The 21,160-nt window shown below is 47.8% G+C and overlaps 1 protein-coding gene across 4 annotated transcripts in view; it reads left to right on the top strand.

The window, feature by feature from the left end:
* RFFL (ring finger and FYVE like domain containing E3 ubiquitin protein ligase) overlaps positions 1–20,905 on the top strand; it is a 68,500-nt gene extending 47,595 nt beyond the window's left edge. For 2 of the 4 annotated variants that reach the window (XM_079797484.1, XM_079797485.1), the window contains exons 3-8: positions 1,017–1,204; positions 9,171–9,581; positions 12,507–12,590; positions 13,545–13,755; positions 15,213–15,236; positions 17,696–20,904. In XM_079797484.1, the coding sequence (XP_079653610.1) occupies positions 1,025–1,204; positions 9,171–9,581; positions 12,507–12,590; positions 13,545–13,755; positions 15,213–15,236; positions 17,696–17,877 (1,092 nt within the window). In that variant the 5' untranslated portion in view covers positions 1,017–1,024 and the 3' untranslated portion in view covers positions 17,878–20,904. Of the gene's footprint in view, positions 1–1,016; positions 1,205–9,170; positions 9,582–12,506; positions 12,591–13,544; positions 13,756–15,212; positions 15,237–17,695 lie in introns of all 4 variants that reach the window. The other 2 variants (XM_079797486.1, XM_079797483.1) reach the window with 2 other exon arrangements.
* Positions 20,906–21,160: the final 255 nt, after the last annotated feature.

Here is a 21,160-nt window from a genome sequence, read left to right as displayed (position 1 = left end):
GCATTGGCCTTCGAACTGAAAGGTCGCAGGTTCCATTCCGGTCAAGGGCACATGCCTGGGTTGTGGGCTCGATCCCCAGTGGGAGACTTGCAGGATTATTTAAAAAAAAAAAAATCACCAATCCCTTTGTCCCTAGTACCTGTATTTGGGATGTCAAATGGGAATAATAATCCAACTCTTTTTAATAAACTCACAGAGGCACTGATTGAGCAATGAAGCTGAATTTTATTTATTGAGCATCTACTCTGTGCACGACACTGCTAGGGGAAGGTACAGGAGTGAATAAGAAGTGGTTACTTCTCTCCAGGAACATGTGGTTTAATGTTAGAAAGCAAAGGGTGAGCGTATCTGCAACCAGCTGCTCTAGGTGCTGTGATGGAAGCTTACGTGGGATTGCAGGTACAAATGTCAGAGTAGTTAGTTCTGTGGGCTGGTGGGAGGGGAAACCAAGGGGCAGCAGCATGGTGCAGGGAGCAGAACTTGAGGTTTAGAGTCAGAAGGACCTGGGTTTTCGGAATCTTGATTTTCTATATATTAGTGCGTGACCTTGACTTCTCACCTGTATACAGGAAATAATACCTTTTCACATAGTCAGTGTGAGCATGGAATTACGCAGTGTGTGTGCATGATGCAGTTGTGTTTGTGAGCTCTAGGGGAAGGTCATGTTCCTGAATAAAGTGCGTGTTAGGCCCCTTGTAATCGCTACGGCAAGAGATTTTATTTGAAGTTAGATCTCAGATTAAACCCAAACATGGATCAGCAACCTTTCAAAGGTAGTGTGCCAACTTGGCCGCCCATGCTATCCTGGCAGATCAGGTGTCTGTAGTCGCTTCTTATGGGCAAAGGTGACGTGGTGGTGCAGGAGGTGGCAGGAAACCAGTGGCCCAACATCTTCTGCCTTGACTCTGGCGGCAGGAGTGGTTTGAGTGTCCCAGCTCACCTGTGCCCTCAGGAATGGGAATGCACTAGAGGTGTGTCTTAATTCTGACCTTTTTCCTTTTCCTCCCGTTCACCAGATTTTATCATGTGGGCAACCTGTTGCAACTGGTTCTGCGTGGATGGACAGCCTGAGGAGGCCGCACCACCCCAGGGAGCCAGGGCGCAGGCCTATTCCAATCCTGGGTACAGCTCCTTTCCTTCCCCAACAGGCTCGGAACCAAGCTGCAAGGCCTGTGGGGCCCACTTCGCAAACATGGCCAGGAAGGTGAGTGCTGACCACCTCAGGCCCTTGGGCCAGCTCCCTGGCCTTTCTATCCTGCCTCTTGCCTTGCCTCTGCTTATGCAATGCCAGTAACCCAGACCCATTCGTTTCGCAAAAGTAATAAAGGAAAAACTAACCAAGCAAAATCAAAGCATCTCAGCATAGATTTGGAGCCCGCTAGACCTGAATTTAGATATCAGCTTTGTCATTTACTAACTTATGACTTAACCTTTCTTGAGATCCTTTTCCTCGTTTATAAAATGGGGATGTAGTAGCTGTACCCATCTCACAGTGTTGTGAGAATAAAATGAGACAAGCTACAAAGGCCAGCACATTCAATGCCTGGAATGTAGCAGGCTCTCCATGCTATTTCCTTCATTAGCTGCCCTCATAAAGAGCCTGACTGCAGATTAACGTGTTCATTTTAGCGAAAGCAATGCCACGGACGTCTCCGGTACATCAAGACCTTAACAACACAGACTGGAGCTTATTTACTGTGGCGATTTGAAATGCGCCATGGCATGTTTTCCAGATTAGTGAGCAGGAAGGAAACTTACTGGCTGGGTAATGGTGTGTGGGTGTGGGCCCTCCCTTTGTCAACTCCCAGAGGCAGTGTGCTCTCTGGTCAAGCGCCATTAGAGCTGACCGTGAACCTTGACCTGGAGAAAATTCTTCCGTAGAAGGAGAGGTTTGCAACCCAGAATGGGATGTTAAAATGGTGATGATAGGAAAATTGAGAGGAAGAAACCCTTTTTAAACCATCTGCTGTATACCAGGACTGTTTTAAGCAATTTAGATTTGTTTCATTTAATCCTCACAATAACTCTATGATGTAGGCTTTAGGGTTCCTAAACTCCCATTTTATGAGAAACTAAGGCTTAGAGTTTAACAGTTAAAAGGAAACTGTGTGAAGTTCCGGACAAATAGCATAAGAGACATTAAAACACTGCTTCTCTTCCCTCCTTAGGTAGAACCCCAAGGCCACATAGTTATTAATGGCAGAGTCAGGATTCAAACCAGGTCTTTGACCCTCAGGCTGTCTCCCAGAAGACATTCAACATGTCAGAACTTCTGCAGCTTGGAATGTAGCTTGAAGTGTTGACCCACCTGCCCTTTTTGTCTGTAAATGGTGGAGGATTGGCATTTTACCTGGTAGGCTGTATTTGCCTGCACTTCACTGTAGTGCAGCAAAGGCGGGCACATGGCAGAGCTTTATTGTGATTTGCTCAGCTACCCAAGAACTCAGCCAGAGGGGCTGCTGCAGGCGGTCAGGGAGCCGTGGCTCCGTGGGCAGAGGTGCCCTCCTTTTATACTTAGACGAGAGGTTGAGTCAATAGATTGAGCCCGAAGTGGAGAATAGAAGGAACTCGGTGCCACGTGGCCGCAGTCTTCTCAGTGATGGAGACGGTGGGTGGAGTTAGGATCTGAGATGAGATGGAAGCAGGGCTGTTGGGTATTCGTCACATGCCTGGTGCTGAGTTTGGCATTTCAAATGCCTTATCTTCATTGGTTCCTTACAAAAGCCTATGAAATCTGTACTATTATTTATTCCCATTTTACAGATGAAGAAATTGTTCTCTTTATCTAAGGCAGTAGTTCCCAGGACTCCTCAGGTACATCAAGAGACTGTTGGGTAGCCAGAGCCGCTGTTCTCACAGTTACACTGTGAGGAGTGTTAGGAACAACTGCTGATAGAAGTGGCAAAGTAATTGGCAACAAGGAATAGGAAAAACCCTTGTGCAAATGAGCAGCATGAATTTGCAGTAGGCTTATTTGAACCTTTTTTTTTTTTTTAACCTGGTAGTGTATAACCTTTTATTGTTATTCAACAATTTAAAAAATTATTACAGTTACAGAAGTATATAACTTAGAGTCAAATTGTTCAAAAAGTTTGTTACAAACAATAGAACCCCCCTCTTCTCATTTCGCTCTTCTCAGAGGCAGCTACTTTCAGTTCTTTGGGCTGGTTCTTTTGGTAGTTACCTCCACATCACTGTTATATATCTACCTGTGGCCCGGTGCACAAAATTGATGCACTCGGGGCGGGGGGAGGGGTCTCCCTGCCTGGCCTGTGCCCTGTCACAGTGCGGGAGCCCCTTGATCCATTGCCCCAAAGAGGTAGGCCCCGCCCACCCATCCGGGGCTCCTCGATGGATTGCCCCAAAGAGGTAGGCCGGAGCCAGGGGTAGTCCGCGGTGGAGGCCTGCGGACCTCCACACGCCTGCAGACCCCCAGCCGGGGCCGCGGCGGAGAGGCCTCTCTGCTGCGGCCCCAGCCCGTCCCCGACACTGCAAGTCCCCGCCCACCTGCGCCTGCTGAGCACGCAGCCTGCTGATTGGTCGTTACTGTGACGGCGTCCTGACCAATTTTCATATTACCCTATTATTAGTATAGATATCTATATATAGCTATCTATATCTATATATATACATACATACATACATACATACACACACACTTAGTGGGCCTTTGAACAATGTGGGGTTAGGAGTGCTGACAACCCCCCTCCCTCCATAGATACATGTTTAGCTTTTGACTCCCCCAGAATTTAACTAGTTTCTCAGTATCTTGTGGGAGATTGTGACCACCTTCTTAAAACATAGTTATACTTTATGGAGTGGAAATGGAGAGAGAAAGAGCACAGGACAGTGATGGTGATCCAGGCTTGGGGGTTCAGCATGGCAAGCATGTTTAAACCTTGGGAGAACCAGGGGATCTGACGAGTTCTTGACATTTCTCAGCCAGAGGGAGAACGAGAATGAGCGAGGAAAGCTCCCCCAGAGACAGGAGAACGATGGTTGGGTGAGGAAGGGAAGACACTTTATTTTTCTTTATAGTGGTTATCACCGCCTGACCTAAATATGTTTGTGGGTTGCCTGTCTTGGATGGTACATAGGAACAGAGATCTTACCCATTTTGTTCACAGCCTTTTATCCCCAGTGCTTAGAACAGTGACCGCCACATAGTGGTTAGGCAATAAAAAATTTAAATAAATAATGGACAATTGAGGTGAGAACAATTTGAAAAAGAGAAAGTAGACCAGAGAGTTTCTACTTTCATTGCTTTGTGGCTGACAATTCCATGCTGAAGATTTTCATCCAGGGCCAATCCTGTACCGGCAGCCTGCTAGCTGCTAGAGGTCTAGCTTTGTGGAGATAGAGGTGAGAGGAGAGAAAGACCTAGGCCTTTCCCTCAGGCGCTTCCTCTCTGATTAAGGAGGCCCATATTTGCAAAGAACTGCTAGCAGTCAGCTGAGTAAGGTAAGTACTGGGAATCAGGCATTGCTGGTAAACTGGTCATTCTAGCTGATAATTCTAGGAAGGTTTATTGATTTGCAGAGCAGTGGCTGAAGTGAAGGTACCAGATGTGGAGCAAGTGCAAGGTGTATTTGGGAATTGTGAGTGGCCTGTTGGGCTGGCGTGCAGGAAGGATACTTGGGAAGTTAGGGTAGAACCAAGGTGGGATCAGGTGAAGGGCCATGACTGCCTTAGTAAGGAGCTTGGAGCCATCAGAAGGACGTACACAAAGGAAGACCTGATCAGTCCTGTTTCAGGTCGTAGACATGGCTTCACTAGTAACAGGTGTAGCACTTAGGGAGCTTTTGCCTACTTGACACCTGGTGAGAAGTGATCCGAGGCTGGTCTAGGGTGGTGGCTGAGACTGATCTTATAGCTCATTTAGTGAGCACCTCTTCATGCCATTCTCTGTGAAGTAGTACTTGTTAACCCATTTTACAGATGATAAGTAGGAGACTCAGACACTAAGTTATTTGCATATGAAGACAGGTGAAATGTAGGGGAAGAAGGTAAATTTGAAGATGACAGGATATTGGCCAGTGTGCCTAGGAGCATCGCAAATGATCAAAATAAGGAACTTTCCCCCCTATTTATTGGAAAAATAAATGATGGAATATCTACTGTGTCTCAGGCATTGCCTGGGCTAGACAGGCAGAGATGAAGTAAGTCATGCCTGCCTAACAGAGAGCTTGCAGTCTGACGGAAGGTGGGGGCAGATACATAGCCATACACAGAAGACAGAAAGCAGAAGCAGGAATACTTTTGGGGGGGATTGGGGGGGAGGCAAGTTCCAATTTGGATATTTTCTTGTTACAAAAGTAAGAAATAATTTTGTGTGATTGACAGTGAATTTTGTGAATATTAAGGATGTTTTCTCCAATTAGAAATTTTCATTTGTAATTTCATGCTTAAGTGGATCAACATTCTTATCAAAAGGGTTTGGCATTTAACAGCCATGGGCTTTTTAAATGTCTTGTCTGAAGCGGTTGAATTGAAATGATTACATGGATCCTACTACCTTTCTTTTCTTCATGTGGTCAGTATTTTCTGAATGCTCATTCGGTACAAAGCACAGATAACATTAAGGATTTCACAGAGAGAACCTAAGAAAGACGTATCTCCTGCCTTCCCAGTTTCCAGTCTTGTAGAGAAATGGCAGGCTGTTTTTGCCACAAGCCAAATATCCCGTCTGTATCGCTAATACCTACCAGTATTAGCAGTCCTGACAATTCTGTAGCGAGATTGGCATTCAGCCTCTTTAGTTGGATCAGTTTGAGGAGGAAGATGAGTTTGTGTTTGGAAACATGTGGATGAGGTATTCAAATCTCTGAGTGGAAAGAGGGGCTGGATTCCTAGGTATTGCAAAAGCTCAGAGATGAGGCAAAAAGGAACCTGTTTGTGAGGACCATATCACCTTATGCTAAGGTTTAATATACATGATCTCATGTGATACCTCCAGTAGTCCTGAGGCCGACAGACCACCTGACTTCTCAGGTGAGGGAACTGATGCTCTGGGAGGTTATCTGTTTTGCACAAGTTCCCTTAGCTAGAAAGTGGACAGCCAGGACCTATCCTGAGTGTGTCACTCCTGGCTGCCCTTTTCCCTCTCAGGGGGATGCAGCAATGAATGCCTGCCTATAGGAAGGGCCATGAGGAGGAGGGGCTGGGAGGGTGAGAAAGTGCCAGGGAATATGGGTGGTGGGGAGGAGGAGGAATAGTGAGGGGCGGATTAGCAAAGGAGAGCATCTCCCCTGGCATCCATGAAGGGCAGTGTCTGGCTGAGGTTCCACTGCCGGCTTTTTAAATGCTGGATGTGTGTGTTCTCTTGGCATTTATGCAGGCACGTTGGCTCCACCAACTCATCTTTCATGCTACCTTGTTACTCAGTTGGTTTGCACCATTTGCTAGAATTCATACGAGCATGATTCTTTGGCTCATTCTGCCCACATTTGTTGATGGCCAGCTGTGTTTCCCTTCCCTTTGTTCTCTCCTGCCTCTGCAAACTGGGATTTTAGCCTCGAGCTTTCTTTCTCCTTTAGGGTGTATTTTGGATGCAGGCTGACTTCACAGTCCCTGTTGGAGGGTGGTGGGCATAGAAGCTGGGTTGCTGATCTTGCACCCAATAAACCACACACGCTTAAAAAAAAAAATAAAATAAAATAAAAATATATATATATATATATATATATATATATATATATATATATATATTTTTTTTTTTTTTTTTTTCCACAGAGGAAGGAAGGAAGGAAGAGGGAGGGAGGGAGAGAAACATCAATGATGAGAGAGAATCATTGATCTGTCTCCTGCACACCCCACACTGGGGATTGAGCCCGCAACCCGGGCATATACCCTGACTGGGAATCGAACCTCGACCTCCTGGTTCATGGGTTGATGCTCAGCCACTGAACCACGCTGGCTGGGCTAAACCACACACTTTTAAAGAAAGAGGAGAGCGTTGTTTAGAGCTGGGCTGATTGAGCAACTCAGGGCTTTTTAATTGTGTCAAGCTAGGTCTTGTCAAACTGCATTGACAAGTAATGGTCCATGTCAGGACCTATAGCGTTGTGACATTGAAGCCTCTTCATTTCACTATCAGTCATCCTAAACACATTTTTTTTCCCCAATAGCAAAGCTTCTGTTATGAATGAATCCCCAAACCCCGAGATATCGGTTTTCCACCTGAGTTGCTATTGGTCCCAGACCATTAGGAAGCGAGTGCAGCCATGCGTCCTTTGAAGTCAGTTTTGAACATTTTACTGTCCGGTTATAACTGTGTGGAGAATAGGGAACTTGATATGTACCCTTTCGCAATGCCTTCTAAGTATTTATAGTCAAACTGGGTGGTAAACATGCCCGCCTCCCCTCACTACATGAATGACCCTTAGGCAAGACTAAATATAGCTGTCTCACTATGCAGACTTGTGCTTCAGCCCCACACAAGTGTCTGTGATTTTGCCTGCGAGAATCTAAGTCTCTTGGGCATTCTTGTTGGCTTGAATAGAAAAGAGGGAGCAGAAATGTTGAGGTTAATACTTAAGTCACCACAGGATGAAAAGGTTTTTATTTCTATGAACGATGAGTGAGTGTGCCCTTTAGGATCATCCCAGTGTGCCCAGGAGTTACCTCTCCTATGGGAGTGGGACCTGCTCCTGGCTGCAACAGCTCAGTCAGATGTCACTGTGCTCGCTCAGCCTGTGGGGCAAGAGGCTGAGGATTTGCTTCCTGTGAGTTGAGCAAGCCATCATGTATTGTGTTGTCTGTGATTGCGGGAGTTGCTGCTGCCAGGCGGTACCAGCTTGCCTGCCAGGCCTGCTTGTTGCCCTCTGAGACACTCTGTACTTTCACAGACAAGAGCTCCCTACATCATGTCCAGAGGGCCTCCTCTAGCTGTCTAAATATTTGTCTTGGATGTGCTCTCCTGCCCCACTGAATTCCCAGCGCTCTGAGTGGGCCTTCCTGGGCTGGGGGAGCCTGGGCACCGGCCTCTGGGTGGGGCACTGGGTTGGGAGTTTGGAGATGGAGAGCCAGGCTCTTGACCCAGTACCACTGTCAGCTTGAATGGGACTGAGTTAGGCAACATGGCCTGGTGGGAAGAGCATGACTGTGGGCATCAAGCTCAGAGAGACCTTGAGCATAAATCCTGGCTCTGCTGCTTGCTGCCTGCCCGTGAATATGATACTTATAACTCTAGGCCTCAGTTGCTTTGTCTGTGAAACACAGAGGTACATGAATACCTACTTTGCAGGGTTGCTTTGAGATTTAAATGACAAGCTGGGTATAGCTCTAGCATATAGTGGCCCTCAGTAAATTTAATTAATGATAGTAATAATAACCACTACCACAGCCTTTATACATTTGCTTTCATATCTCAGCAATAAATACAATCATAGTTCAGGATTTGAATCCTTCCTCTCATCATTAGCTTATATTTCCTAGCAATAGTAATAATTAAAACAGTTACGCTTATTGTGGACCCCTATGCTACATGCATTATCTCTTAACTTGACAACAATCCTATGAGGTAGATACTATTACCACCCCCATTTTGCAGATGAGGAAACTGAGGGCCAGAGAAGCTAAGTTACACACCCAAGGTGACACCACAAGAAATGGAGGAGGGAGACAATAAAAATGTAGGGATTTTTATTTTTAAAGAATAGTTTATTGATTTTTTTAGAGCGAGAGGAAGGGAGAAGAAACATCAATGTGAGAGTAACATCAATTAGCTGCCTCCTGCACACCCCCTACTGGGGATCGAGCCCACAACCCTGGCATGTGCCCTAACTAGAAATTGAACCCCAATCTCTCGGTGCATGGGATGACACCCAACCTACTGAGCCACACCAGCCTGGGCAAAATGTAGGGATTTTTTATTCTAAACCTGGTAGTCTTAATAGCCTTTATTTCTCTCTCAATAAAATAAATAAAGCCCCACATGGGATAATAAACGTAGTGTCCTGTACATGGATACACAGATGCATACAGCGGGTCTGCTCTCTGAGTGCTTTTAACCTGAAATCTTCAAGTTAGCTTGCATCCTTAGATATAGGAGATAGCTTAGTTAGAGTGTGATTGGCGGTCTCGCTAGTCTTGGCAGCCCTAAGCTCCCAGCCCACTCTGTCTTGTTCTCAGAATCTGATGTGGTTTCCTCTGCCTCTTGCTCTAAGCAGCAGACCTGCCTGGACTGTAAGAAAAATTTCTGCACGACCTGTTCCAGCCAAGTGGGAAATGGGCCCCGCCTCTGCCTTCTCTGCCAACGATTCCGAGCAACAGCCTTTCAGCGGGAGGAGCTCATGAAGATGAAGGTGAAGGACCTGCGGGACTATCTCAACCTCCATGACATCTCTACCGAAATGTGCCGGGAAAAAGAGGAGCTGGTGCTCTTGGTGCTTGGCCAGCAGCCTGTAATCTCCCAGGAGGGCAGGACTCGTGCCCCCACCTTTTCCCCGGACTTCCCTGAGCAGCAGGCCTTCCTGACCCAGCCTCATGCCAGCACAATACCTCCTACCTCACCCAGCTTCCCTCCTTCACCCTCACAAGCCACTTCTGTTCCCCCCGCCCAGGCTCAGGAAAATCAGCAGGTACGGCTCGTTTGCAGTCTCTGCCAGTTCGGGGCTCACTTCCCCTCCTGCCTGCTGTGGGAGTGGGGTGGGAGCTTAAGTGTCTTGATGTGAAAGCTTGCTGCCTACTGATGCATGAGTGGTATTTCCTTGACACCACACTCAGGTTTTGGCTTTTTTCAGAGGTGATAACGCGCAGTCCCAGGTTTTTGGTGTTTTTTAATACATATATATCCCAGTTAGACATTAAAAAAATTCATTGTTCCAGAAATACTTGAGAAAACTTCAGTTAACTCTCCAAATTTAGTTCTGTTCTAATTGCCCTCCCACGGACTCACCTTTATTGTGGGCTTTCTTAGCTGGGTAGGGAACTGGGTCCTTAGTAACCATCCCAAGGCGCATAGGAAAGAAAGGAACATGAGAGGGAAGGGAGAGCAGGGAAACACAGAGACCAAGACACGGGCGCTGCTTCTCTGGCCAGTCACTGGGCAGGGGTGGTTGGCAGAGGATGAACAAGAGGGGAACGGTGAGCTAAGAGCAGCACCTAGACTGAGTTCTGAACAGGCACGGGAGTACAGGAATGACTAATGCGTGGTCTCTGCCCTCAGAAAGCCTCTCTAAGAGGGAAGGTAGGCGGCAGACCTCACTGGGATAAGAGTGAGGCGGGTGGACTTGACCACTGTGTAAGGAGTGATGGTGTCCTGTAGGTGAACTTAAGTGCCGTAGTGGGGGGATTAGAAGATCCATCCAGTTTCCACACCCAATTTGTCACTGACTCTGTGGTCACCCCGGGTGAACTTGGAGCCTTTAACAGTGAGATGAGGTTAATCCCAGGCCACTTTCGTTCTTGCCAGATGGTGGGAGGATTGACTAGTGTGATGTCACGTCCAAAGAGCTTTGAGCTACTTAGAGCTGGCATAGGACTCACGTTGTCTGTTCCCATCCGGGGAGTGGATGGCTGCTGCCCGTTGATGAGCTCCTCTTTTGCCGGGATCGGGCCCCCTGTTTCAGCTCTGAGGGGCACTGAGGCCTAAAGGCCAGCGTGATAGCATACTTACCTGCAGTAAACTCATTCACTCCCTTGTTGGCTGAGCATGCTTCCCACCCAGCTGGCGTTTAACTCTTCGCTAAGCTCTGGCTCTCTCTCTGCTGGGCAGGTTTTACCCCCTGCTGCGACTTCCTCCCTGTGCTTGGCTGAGCACTCCTCTCTGTTTAGGGGGAGCTAGGAGAGCACCTTGAGCAAATTGTTTCCCCCAAAGAGCCTTCAGGTGGGTTTTTCAAGGGAAGGAATAGGTTTTAAGCTTCCTGTCATTAACTGGAAATTTTCAGATGCACCTCCAGCTTACAAAATGTGCCAGATCTAATTGGGCACTTCTCTGATCTCCGATGTTTTCAGAGGGCCTTCACGTCAGCTCACGTCCCCTGTTCTGGTGAGAGCTACATTTTGCAGGCCAGAAAACACACACGGGGGAAGTCAAGTAACTTGTGCAAGGCCACCTGACCATTCCACAGTGAGCTGCACCTAGCGTGCAAATCTCGCAGTGCTTGCTCCACCAGGGTTCTTTCCTTTACCTTTAGTGCCCTGGCAGTCGTTGCTAGGGAAGTGTGTGGAGTAAGCAAAACCGGACAGATGCTGGTTGTAGATTTTGATTTAGCCAGTGGGCAGAGGCAATATGCTTTGCAGTATGAGATCCAGTTTCTCTTTCCAAGAAAAAAATGGACCTACAAAAACTGCCTATTTAGGAACAGGTTAGGCTCTGAAAGATTGTTTTGTAACTCCCAGGTGACACCAGGAGGCCAGTCCGTACCACATCTACATGAAGCTGAGAGAAAACGAGAGGTGTTGATAAAGACATGGTTTGGGGTGCCTCCCAGCACCTGTTCTGCTACACACGTGATCTTATTCTCTCTTGGCATTTTTGGTGGTGGTGGCGATTTCTACTTTTCATTCTTGCTGTAGTTGCTTGCCTCTTCTTAATTAGCTCCATATACAGATCCTAATCGGGAATGAGTGGCTGGGGCCAGCAGGTGACTGGTTTCCTAGGTTGTCCCTTTGCTGGTGCCTCACTACTGGAAAAGGCCTGAGGGCTCAGACACCTCATTGCTGTGGGCTCACAGGAGGCTTTGCCTGGAGGGAGTACTGGGTGAAAAGGATCTAGTTAAGGGACTTGTGGCTTAAATGGTGATGGGATTAAGAGACTCATAGTTCTGAGTACTCTTTGGCAAATCCTGAAGAAGTACCTAGGAAGAACTGTTTGAGAGGTTAGAATTCTAAGCAGTGTGAAACTTTTTAAGCATAGGCATTTGTCTTATGTAGTCTTAGGCTAGCAGGCTCTTAGATGCTTTAAAATAAACGTTTGACCAGGTTTCAAGGCAGCTCTTAGTAACAATGTGCCCTGCTGGGCTGGTTGGACCCCATTTCCAGAATGTGAGAGCGGTGATGGGCCAGAAGAAAGGGAGTAAGGTGGTGAGGGTCCGGAAACTGTTTCAGCTGGGCCAGTTGAGGATTTAGTATTGAGGAAGGAAAGACATGCTATGAACAGTTTGAAGAAAGCAGTAGACATTGGTCTGAGGGGCAAACCAAGGATGGAGGGTGGATGTTATAGAAAGGGCAGTTTGGGGTCAGTGGCAAGAAACAATTCAGTGGCAGTTAGCGAGCAGCCTCCTGCAGTGGACACAGGACCTTCCATCCACCGGAGTGTTGAAGGAACATTAGCGATGAGTGGGCTAATGCCATCCTGGCGGTGGGCAGAATTCATGCACTCTGGTTCTCTGCCTAACAAGGTCAGTATTAGAGAGCAAGCTTTTGTCACGCTGTTGTGTGAGACTACAGATTTCGGGAGCAGGTGGGAGTCATGGGACATGGTGTGAGCTCAGGACAGGTCAGTGCTCTGCTAATCCCTGGGCCATCTCTGCGGATATGATGGCACCTTTCTCTTCCCACAGGCCAATGGCCACGTGTCTCAGGACCAAGAAGAACCCATCCACCCGGAGAGCACAGCCAGGGCACCTGCTGAGGATGAGACCCAGGTGGGCCTCTGCTTGGTCTGGGTCTGGGTCTTGGCTTTGCCCTTTCCCTCATGTTCTTGGGCTTTATTAGGAACCTCTCAACAGACTCTGAGGTGGAGAGAAGAATCAGTCTGTGATGATAGTCCTGAAATTCTGTTCCAGGGGTGGGGTTTAGTGCTAACGTTCCTCCGAAACTATCGGAATGTCAGTGCGGAGTTGTGAGGTCACAGCGGAGACTGGGGAGCCGCATGGCCCATTAGTTTCCAGTCTCTTGACTTTCTGAGAGCTGCCAGAGGGCAGGCTCCTGGTGCTGCTGTGCAAATCTCATTGTTCTTCTGCTTCGAGCACACAGTAGCCATTGTCAGGGGAAGGAGGTCAGATAATCAGGAGGAAAGCTGAGAGGGAGGCAGGCCTCAGCTATGGCGGGGCCAGTCCAGAGGGCTCAGCCGTTAGGGCCACGGAGTTACGGTCAAGGCTGCCTACAGAGGATTGCTCGCCAGGGAAGTCTGCCTCTTCCGTGGGGAAGCAGAAATCTCTGCAGCGGGGAGAGAAAGGCCAGCACCATGCGAGGAGGCTTCTTGTGCTGCCACATTGAATCTTCACAGGAACCCAGGGTGCTAGCACTGCTCTCTCCTGCGTGCGGGGGCAGGCAGGCTGAGAGGAGCAGTTCGCCACGTATTACTTAGCATTAATCAGGGGAGGAGTTAGATCAAAGTTAGGGTCATCAGACTCAAATCGGTGCTCCTCCTCTTACATGCACTGCTGGGTTTGTGGCTGTTGGGCCTGAGCACAGTGTGGGTCGGGCAAGGACGGGTCTATTTCAGTGCAAAGCACTGTGCCAGGTACTCTCCCTGCCTCTGTTCCTGCTTCTGAGGTCAGCCACCAGACGATGGTGTGAGAGTGCTTTGGGGTCCTCAGAGAGGGAGCCAGGGGAGTTTAGAGCTTAGCTCACCAGTCTCATCTCTGCCTGTGTAGTCCGTCGACTCAGAGGACAGCTTCGTCCCGGGCCGGAGGGCTTCTCTGTCTGACTTGACCGACCTGGAAGACATTGAAGGTCTCAATGTGCGGCAGCTGAAAGAGATCCTGGCTCGTAACTTCGTCAACTACAAGGGCTGCTGTGAGAAGTGGGAGCTGATGGAGAGGGTGACGCGGCTGTACAAGGATCAGAAAGGCCTCCAGCACCTGGGTGAGGGGCTGAGTGGCAGCTGTCACTCCACAGCATAACAGCATCTTCCAAGGAAGGAGTCCCCTCACACGTTTGCCCCCTCCAGTAAAGCTGTCATTTGGAGTTGAGTGCCAGGACCGGGCTAGGCGCTGTATACATTTATTTAATCCCCAGAGCAGCCTATGGCATAGGCATTATTCATCCCCTTTCTATTTTAGAGCCAGATTGGAATTGAGAATTTCCTGGTCTAAGTTCACTGTATGTCACCCCCACCACACTCACGACTACCTCCAACAATACTTAAACAGTAGGGAGATTAGGAAGCAAATCCTTGCGCACACTGTGTGAAGAACTGTTATACTAGTACCTGGGCTTCTCCTTTTATTCATTTCCCAAATCATTCTACATGGTATCATTTTCAGGTGACTTCCAGTAAAGTATCTAGGTCTGTGATCACATGAGTTCAGAAAAAATACTTTCTGCTATGACACCGCCCCCCTTCCCCCCCCGCCCCCCGCCCCGCTCTGTTACTGATTCGTGGTAGATACTTTACTAGTAAAGGCAGAAAGTCCTGCAGAAGAGAAACGTATTTAGCTGTTTTGAACTCTGCATTTTCTGACATGATCTCACTTAGAACCCTCTCCCCTTCCCCTCCCTTCCCTCTCCTCCCCAACTGATTTAGTTCCTGCCCATCAACATTTCCATTCCTTGCATGCTAACAGTGATTGAAGTCAGATTTCAGGCTCTCCTCTCCCAGTAGCTCAAATTCATCAGAGTTAGGGGACGTCTGGCCATTCACCTGATCAGGCTCACTCTTCCCTTTGGGACTGTCCCCAGAATCGCCCTAGCGTTGTGAGGACATAGAGAACAGGAGATGGGAACTCCCGACGGGAACTTCATCAGGATGCCCTGGCTGACTGGAACAGACTGTACCTTCTTTCCTGACTTCATGCTAGCTTTAGAAGCAATAGAAATGGGCCCTAGCCGGTTTGGCTCAATGGATAGAGGTCAGCCTGTGGACTGAAGGGTCCCGGGTTCGATTCCAGTCAAGGGTTCCGGTTGCGGGCTTGATCCACAGTAGGGGGTGTGCTGGAGGCAGCCGATCAATGATTCTCTCTCATCATTGGTGTTTCTATCTCTCTTTCCCTCTCCCTTCCTCTCTGAAATCAATAAAAAATATATTTAAACAAAGGCAATAGGAACAGGTATTGTGCTTATGCAGTGTACTTCCTGCTTGGCAGTTTTGTTCATGCAAACCGGTAGAGCCCCCCTGTTCTGAGACTAGATCAGACACACCAGCAGGCGCTTTCTGAGTGTTCAGCGTGTGCAGTGAGTGGGGAGGGCGGGTGTTTCTCTGGGCTCTCGCCACCCTGGTTCCCAGCAGGGAAAGAGCAGAGATCAGGAATGAAGTCAGGGAGGTTGGAGGCTTTCCCGGGATCATCACATATTCAGACGTCTTCTTTCTCTTTCCTTTTCAGTGTGTGGTGCCGAAGACCAAAATGGTATGTATTTGTGTCTGTCTGGGAATGGCTCATGCTCTTAGCTCTTCTCTCCTTCCCCTCCTTCAGCCCCAGTAGAAGTCTGAGCATGTCAACATCTGGACAGAGGGTGTGAGGAAATTCACTGAGAGCCAGGGCTTCTCGGCATCTTTCGAAATTCCCAGGGCAGCATAATGGGGGCAGACTGATTGGCACATCTCTGGGTTACCAGAGCTCAGAAGCCAGCATTTGTGAAATACTTACCAAAGCGAGCGGTGGCATGTGCCACATTCGGTTCATTTTTCATTCTCCTAGTACTAAGGCGCACCTTCCCCTACACTCAGTTCTCGTCTTCAGGGAAATCACTTGGGTTGTTTACCAGTTTCCATACCAACCAAGAGGAAAGGTGATGATCTGAGAGAGCCTTGTTTGTCCAGGGCTGGGCAGTGGCTCGAGCTGCCCTGGGGACAGATCAGGCAGGCGTCTCACAGGGTGCTCTGTAGGCACAAGATGCATATCCCACCTCAGCTGCCACACATCCACCTGTGTGTTAAAGACCACCCGAGCCTTTGGGTACTCCCAGAATGCACTGCCGGAATCTGACTGGATTTGGCATCATTCTAAAACTCTCTGGTATACCTTTGTGAAAGCCTCAAGGCTGTATGGTTGTGAGCTCCTCCCCAAGAGAGAACATTCTCAGAGTGGTGTAAGAGACTGCAAAGCATTTTAAAACTTTCAGAAGACTCCGAATTATTACTTAGTAAAATGGCCTTTTGCTGAAAATGGAACAGAGTCTTCTGGCTGATAATTTATCAAGAGTTGAGCTCTTTTCAGTTCCCCCAAACCGTTTGGGGTTCTAGATCTACTCCCTCGCCTTGGTGCCAAGATCATGCTAATCTACGTGGTGTCTTCCTTTCTTTTTCTAATTTCCTGGGAGGATGCTGGCAACTGAGTTGATGAGTTTATTGTTATTCCTGAGAGAAGTGATGACATTCTGTCAATTATTCCTGCTCACTTTAGGTCTTTGTGTAGTTCAGCCCTTTCCAAACCTTCCTGGTTAGGGCTAATGGCTCCTCGAAGGGGTAAACAGGTCTCAAGACCTTTCACAGCCAGCCCACTGCAGTGTTTCCTGACTTTTTGAATAGTCCTGGAAACAGGAAAAGAAAGTGCAGAAGCAACAGAACCCAGGGGGTGGGGGTGGTGGTGGGGGTAGGGGAAGGGGTTCCTTTGGGAATGGTAGAGGTGACTGGTACAGTCCAGTTCCCTATTTATGGCTACCTCGTCCAGGCTACCTGGCTGGGGTGTCTGGGGTTTTGGACATGAAGGTTTTTCTGTTTGTGCAGCTAAACTAGGATACTGGCCCACTGTATCTCACCACTCAGATAAGAGGGTGAGCTGTTAGGAACTCTATGCACTGAGCATTTAATACCATCTTGGTAGTCCCTGCCCTTAGGCCACTGCCCAGAAGGCCCCCTGGGATCTGAATTCTGGCTTCTCTATTTAGCAGATGTGTGCCTTGGGCAGGCCACGTAACTCTTTGGCCTCAGTTGCTTCATATAACATGAGTAGTAAGAGAAGCGTAGTTTTGTGAGGATTCAATGAGTTAAAATATGCAAAGCTCTCAGGACCTTCATTGTCTGGTCCCTGCACGCATTCCGTAAGTGTGAGCTGTTATTCCCTGGGGAGATGTTAATTTATTAGACATTTTGAGAACACCTACCACATGACTGGCTTTTTAGGGATTCAAAGATGAATATCTGACCTCAGAACACATAGCAAATGCTAAGTATGCAATTGTAGAAATGGAATGAATTTGTTGGATTAAGGAACTCATAGTATAGTGGGAGAGATAAATAGGCAAATTCAAACATTCTAACCCAGTGTGCTGAGCATTCATGGAGGTACGCATGCAGTCCTGTGGGTGCAGCACAGAAGAGGGACCTGCATAATCTGTTGGGCTCTTGTACAAGGAAGTTTCTGAGGACGCCTGGGAGGCAGGGGGAGTTTGTGAGATAGCACAGGGGGCCCCCTGGTCCTTGGCTTTATTAAATTGGGGGTATGTTTACAGGTAAGCCTTGAGATCCTTAATCACTCATTACAGTTGCATTTATACCTAAACTTTTCTGAACCACTTTTTATCTCTTCAGCATGTTCTGCCTCAGGGGATAATGAGTCCCTAAGTGCCATTCACTCTCTGTATTACAGCAGCAATTGTCTGAAAATGACTTCTTTTGAGCTTTGAGGACTTGGCTTATTTAGTTCTCATGTTCTGGGGGGCATTTGATCTACAGATACTTTGTTCTTCAAATCTAAAACCTGGTCTGTGGAGGTGCGGCTTAGAGCAATGGAATTGGTTACTGGAGGAGTTTCCTTGGGGTCCTAGATGAGGGGAGGTGTGTGGCTTTAGGGGTTTGTTCATAGTGTGCCTGTGCTCTCCCACCTCCATACACTCACTCTGCCCCTCTCCTGCCGTGTTTGTACAGGGGGAGCAGTGCCACCCAGCCTGGAAGAGAACCTGTGCAGGATCTGCATGGACTCGCCCATTGACTGTGTTCTGCTGGAGTGTGGCCACATGGTAACCTGTACCAAGTGTGGCAAGCGTATGAACGAGTGTCCCATCTGTCGGCAGTATGTGATCCGAGCCGTGCACGTCTTCCGGTCCTGAGGGCTTGGTACCGGCTTCTTCAGTGCCTTACAGGGACACAGTGCGAGGTTTCTGGGCTCAGGGTTGGCAGCTGCGGGGGGGCAGGCTGACGAGAAAACCTGCAGTGTTCCCAAGACCAGGGCAAGCAAAGATGCTGTCACCTCTGAGCATGCCTGTCTTGCCACGGAGGGGCACCTCTTGGCTGGCAGAGCCTGCGGCAGTGAGAACGTGTAGATCGCTTGGGCAAGTCCCTGTTTCAGTGATCTTGGGTGATGGAAACTGATGGAGAGAGGACTTTCCAGAACTTGGACCGTATCTTCCCCCCTTCCTCCTATATCCCACCCCCTGAGCTGCTGGCTGTGTTTCACCAATCAGAAGTCCTGGTAGAAATGGTTCTTCCTCCCCAGCACATTTGGATTTATTTCTGGTTTCACTGGCTTTCTCTGCTTTAACCTACCTTTGCTAAAGTTTCTTGCTACATTGCCTAAAATCCATTTGTTTCCTCAGACCAAAAAGATGTTAGCTTGCTAGACCAATAATGATTCTCCCTAGGACAGAATTTGGACCAGTCAACTTCTCTCTGGTGAAAAATGAAACACAAATGCTATTGAAAAACTTCCAAGTCATTAGGAGCTGCTTCCTTCAGTGCTGGGATTAGCTGTCAGTCTCCCAACCTGACCTGGGAGCCAACGAAGCATCTGGTTCCCAAACTGCTGGGAAGTTCCAGCGTCTGTGAGATGGTGCCTGGATCATCTCTGCTTCTCTTGGGGTCCGACTTAGCACCGTCCTTCCTTTTAGTTGGAGAAAAGGGAGAGTGTTGGGTGGAATCAAAGGCTTTTTGCTTAATTTTCACTTCTCCAACAGAGAGGAGTTCTAAACCCCTCGCTCCTGTGAAAGAAGTCTCTCTTTCCCACAAGATTTAAACATGGTTTCACTCAAGCCATCGAGACTTAGGCAAAGAGCCTGGCTCTTCTCTAGCCAGTCTTCTCATAAGTTCCTGGGACCAAATCTGTGAGACACAGAGCCCCTCCAGGTATCAGAGGCACCGAATGAGGCTGGTTTCAGCCCTGAGCAGACAGCTGGAAGCCTTAGTTCCCCAGCTTGGTGGGGACTCCCTCCTATTTCCTTTCTCAGTCTACTGATTTGGGGGTGGATGAGGAAGAAGCATTCTCTGGGCTCTCTAGGAAGGATCGCGCAATGAGTAGGTCGTGTTCTCGAGCCCTCTTAGGGTCTTTTCAGCACTGGAAGAACCAAAGGGCTGAAGAAACGTTTGCTGGACCAGCTTAGCCAAGCACAAACATACATGCTCTCAGAGGAGCTGTGTGCGCTGCCGTTACCAATGGATGATCTATGCAAACCCTAAACACCGAGGGCCTTGGCAGACACCCTCCCCCCGATGCAGCCAAGATAAGAACCAATCGTAACTCTGGAAAGCAGTGGGAACCTCCAAGAGGACCTGTTTATTGGTACAGACATACTTGGCTTTCCCTCCATCATCAACCACTAATCCCCTGTGGGAAAACCAAATTTCATCAAGTAGTTGTCAGCTAATCACTGGGCCACTTACCTCAACATTATACCAAGCCCTGGATGATTGAATTCTGGGCCAGAGCCTTTGTAGGAACCGGGGGAATGGAGATTTCCCTGTGAAGACATTTTTTTGCTGGACAGTCAATACTATAGTTTACAATGCCTACCAGTTTAGCAAAGGATTCAGCTACTCGGTTCCATTGTGAAGCAGGTCTATGTGTATGCAACTCAGTTAACCTCTAGCAATAACTTCAGGGTAGAAGCTGGTTCTCTTCCTACTTAAAACTTGCTCAGGCCTTACCTCTCCCTGCCTCCCAAATTCCCTCCTAACATGAGTTAAAGATAATGTGGTAATGGTCGGTTTGTAACCTCAGTAAGAATTAGAACTGATGTCATTTACTCATTTTGGAGAAAGAACTTGACTTTAAGTCTTCTAACCTCTTTTGGTGACGGTTTTCACTTAAGAAAAATAGTGTCAAGCAACCCTGATTTTTTTTTTTTTTTGTATCTTTATTACACCAAATAAAAGTTGGGAATTCCAAGATCCCATTTTAGTTACTATCTAACCTAGGTAGAAAACTTGTTTATCCTTGAATACTCCTTCCGGCCCCTCATGGATCTTTGGTCTTAATTTTATCATGGAATTTCTTGGCTTTTGCTGTGATTGAGGAACTTCAGTTGAGACTTTTAAAACAAGAGAGCTGACTGGTTCATAATGTTTGAATACTTGGATCCAAACTAGTAAGAATAAGCTGTACAGGAATTAGTGCTCAATAATATTGTATAAATTTGTTGAAATTTTTTGGATGCGAATGTGTTACTTCAAGTGGCTTATATTAAGATTTCTCAGACTTGGGTGTAATACAAACCCAAATGTGTATTTTTTGTTACAGATCTCTGCTTTTTAATTTTGTAATAAAGTTTCATTATAGATGCCTGTCCGATCTGGTGTGAGGCTGCCAGAGATCTGATAGTTTAGATTGACAAGAGTTGATCAACCACAGGCTAATCCCAGGCGTGTGCACACAGGTATGCACTTGAGACTGCATTATTGTTGGAGATGCTTGGGTCATGTCCTGTGGCTTTGGTCAAGACAGCCCTGTTCCACAGACAAGGAAGGAAACGGAAGCTTAAGTGTTGTTGTGACTTAAGAGCTCACTACTATGAGGGAGAGGCCTGGAACAGCCTAGATGAGGATGGGAGCTGGGTAGAAAAAGGACCAATTATAAGACCAAATATGAAGACGCAGTGAGTTCAAACATTGCCACTGATTTGGTGAGAGATGGGCCCTAAAGATGATATATATTATATAACCTGGCCGATATGGCCTAGTGGTTGAGTGCCGATCTATGAACCAGGAGGTCATGGTTGGATTCCCTGTCAGGGCACATGCCCTCGTTGGGGGCTCAATCCCCCCAGTACAGTGCGTGTAGGTAGAGTGCATGCAGGAGGCAGCCAATCGATTCTCTCATCATTGATGTTTCTATCTCCCCCTTCCTCTCTGAAATCAATAAAAATAAACTTTAAAAAGGTGATGTGTGTAGAACAGAGTCTGAGGACAGCCAGTGTGTCGAGTCTTCATGTGACCCTGAAAGATGGATGGTGGCTTTTGGATACAGCTATGGTAGCTGGAGTGGCTCAGAGGTTGGCCCAGCCTTGTGGGCAGACTGCTGTGCGCGCACAGGCCTGCAAACACCTCCTTGATCAAGTGCCTAGGGGAGGGGACTCCTGAGAATGCAGCCTTTGGGAGAGCGAGGTTGTGTGCAGCTCTGCC

The sequence above is a fragment of the Cnephaeus nilssonii genome, assembly GCF_951640355.1.
Source record: "Cnephaeus nilssonii genome assembly, chromosome: 19".
Taxonomy (NCBI): Eukaryota; Metazoa; Chordata; class Mammalia; order Chiroptera; family Vespertilionidae; genus Cnephaeus; species Cnephaeus nilssonii.
Note: the sequence above shows the minus strand (reverse complement) of the source record. Positions and strands in the feature narration are given on the sequence as shown.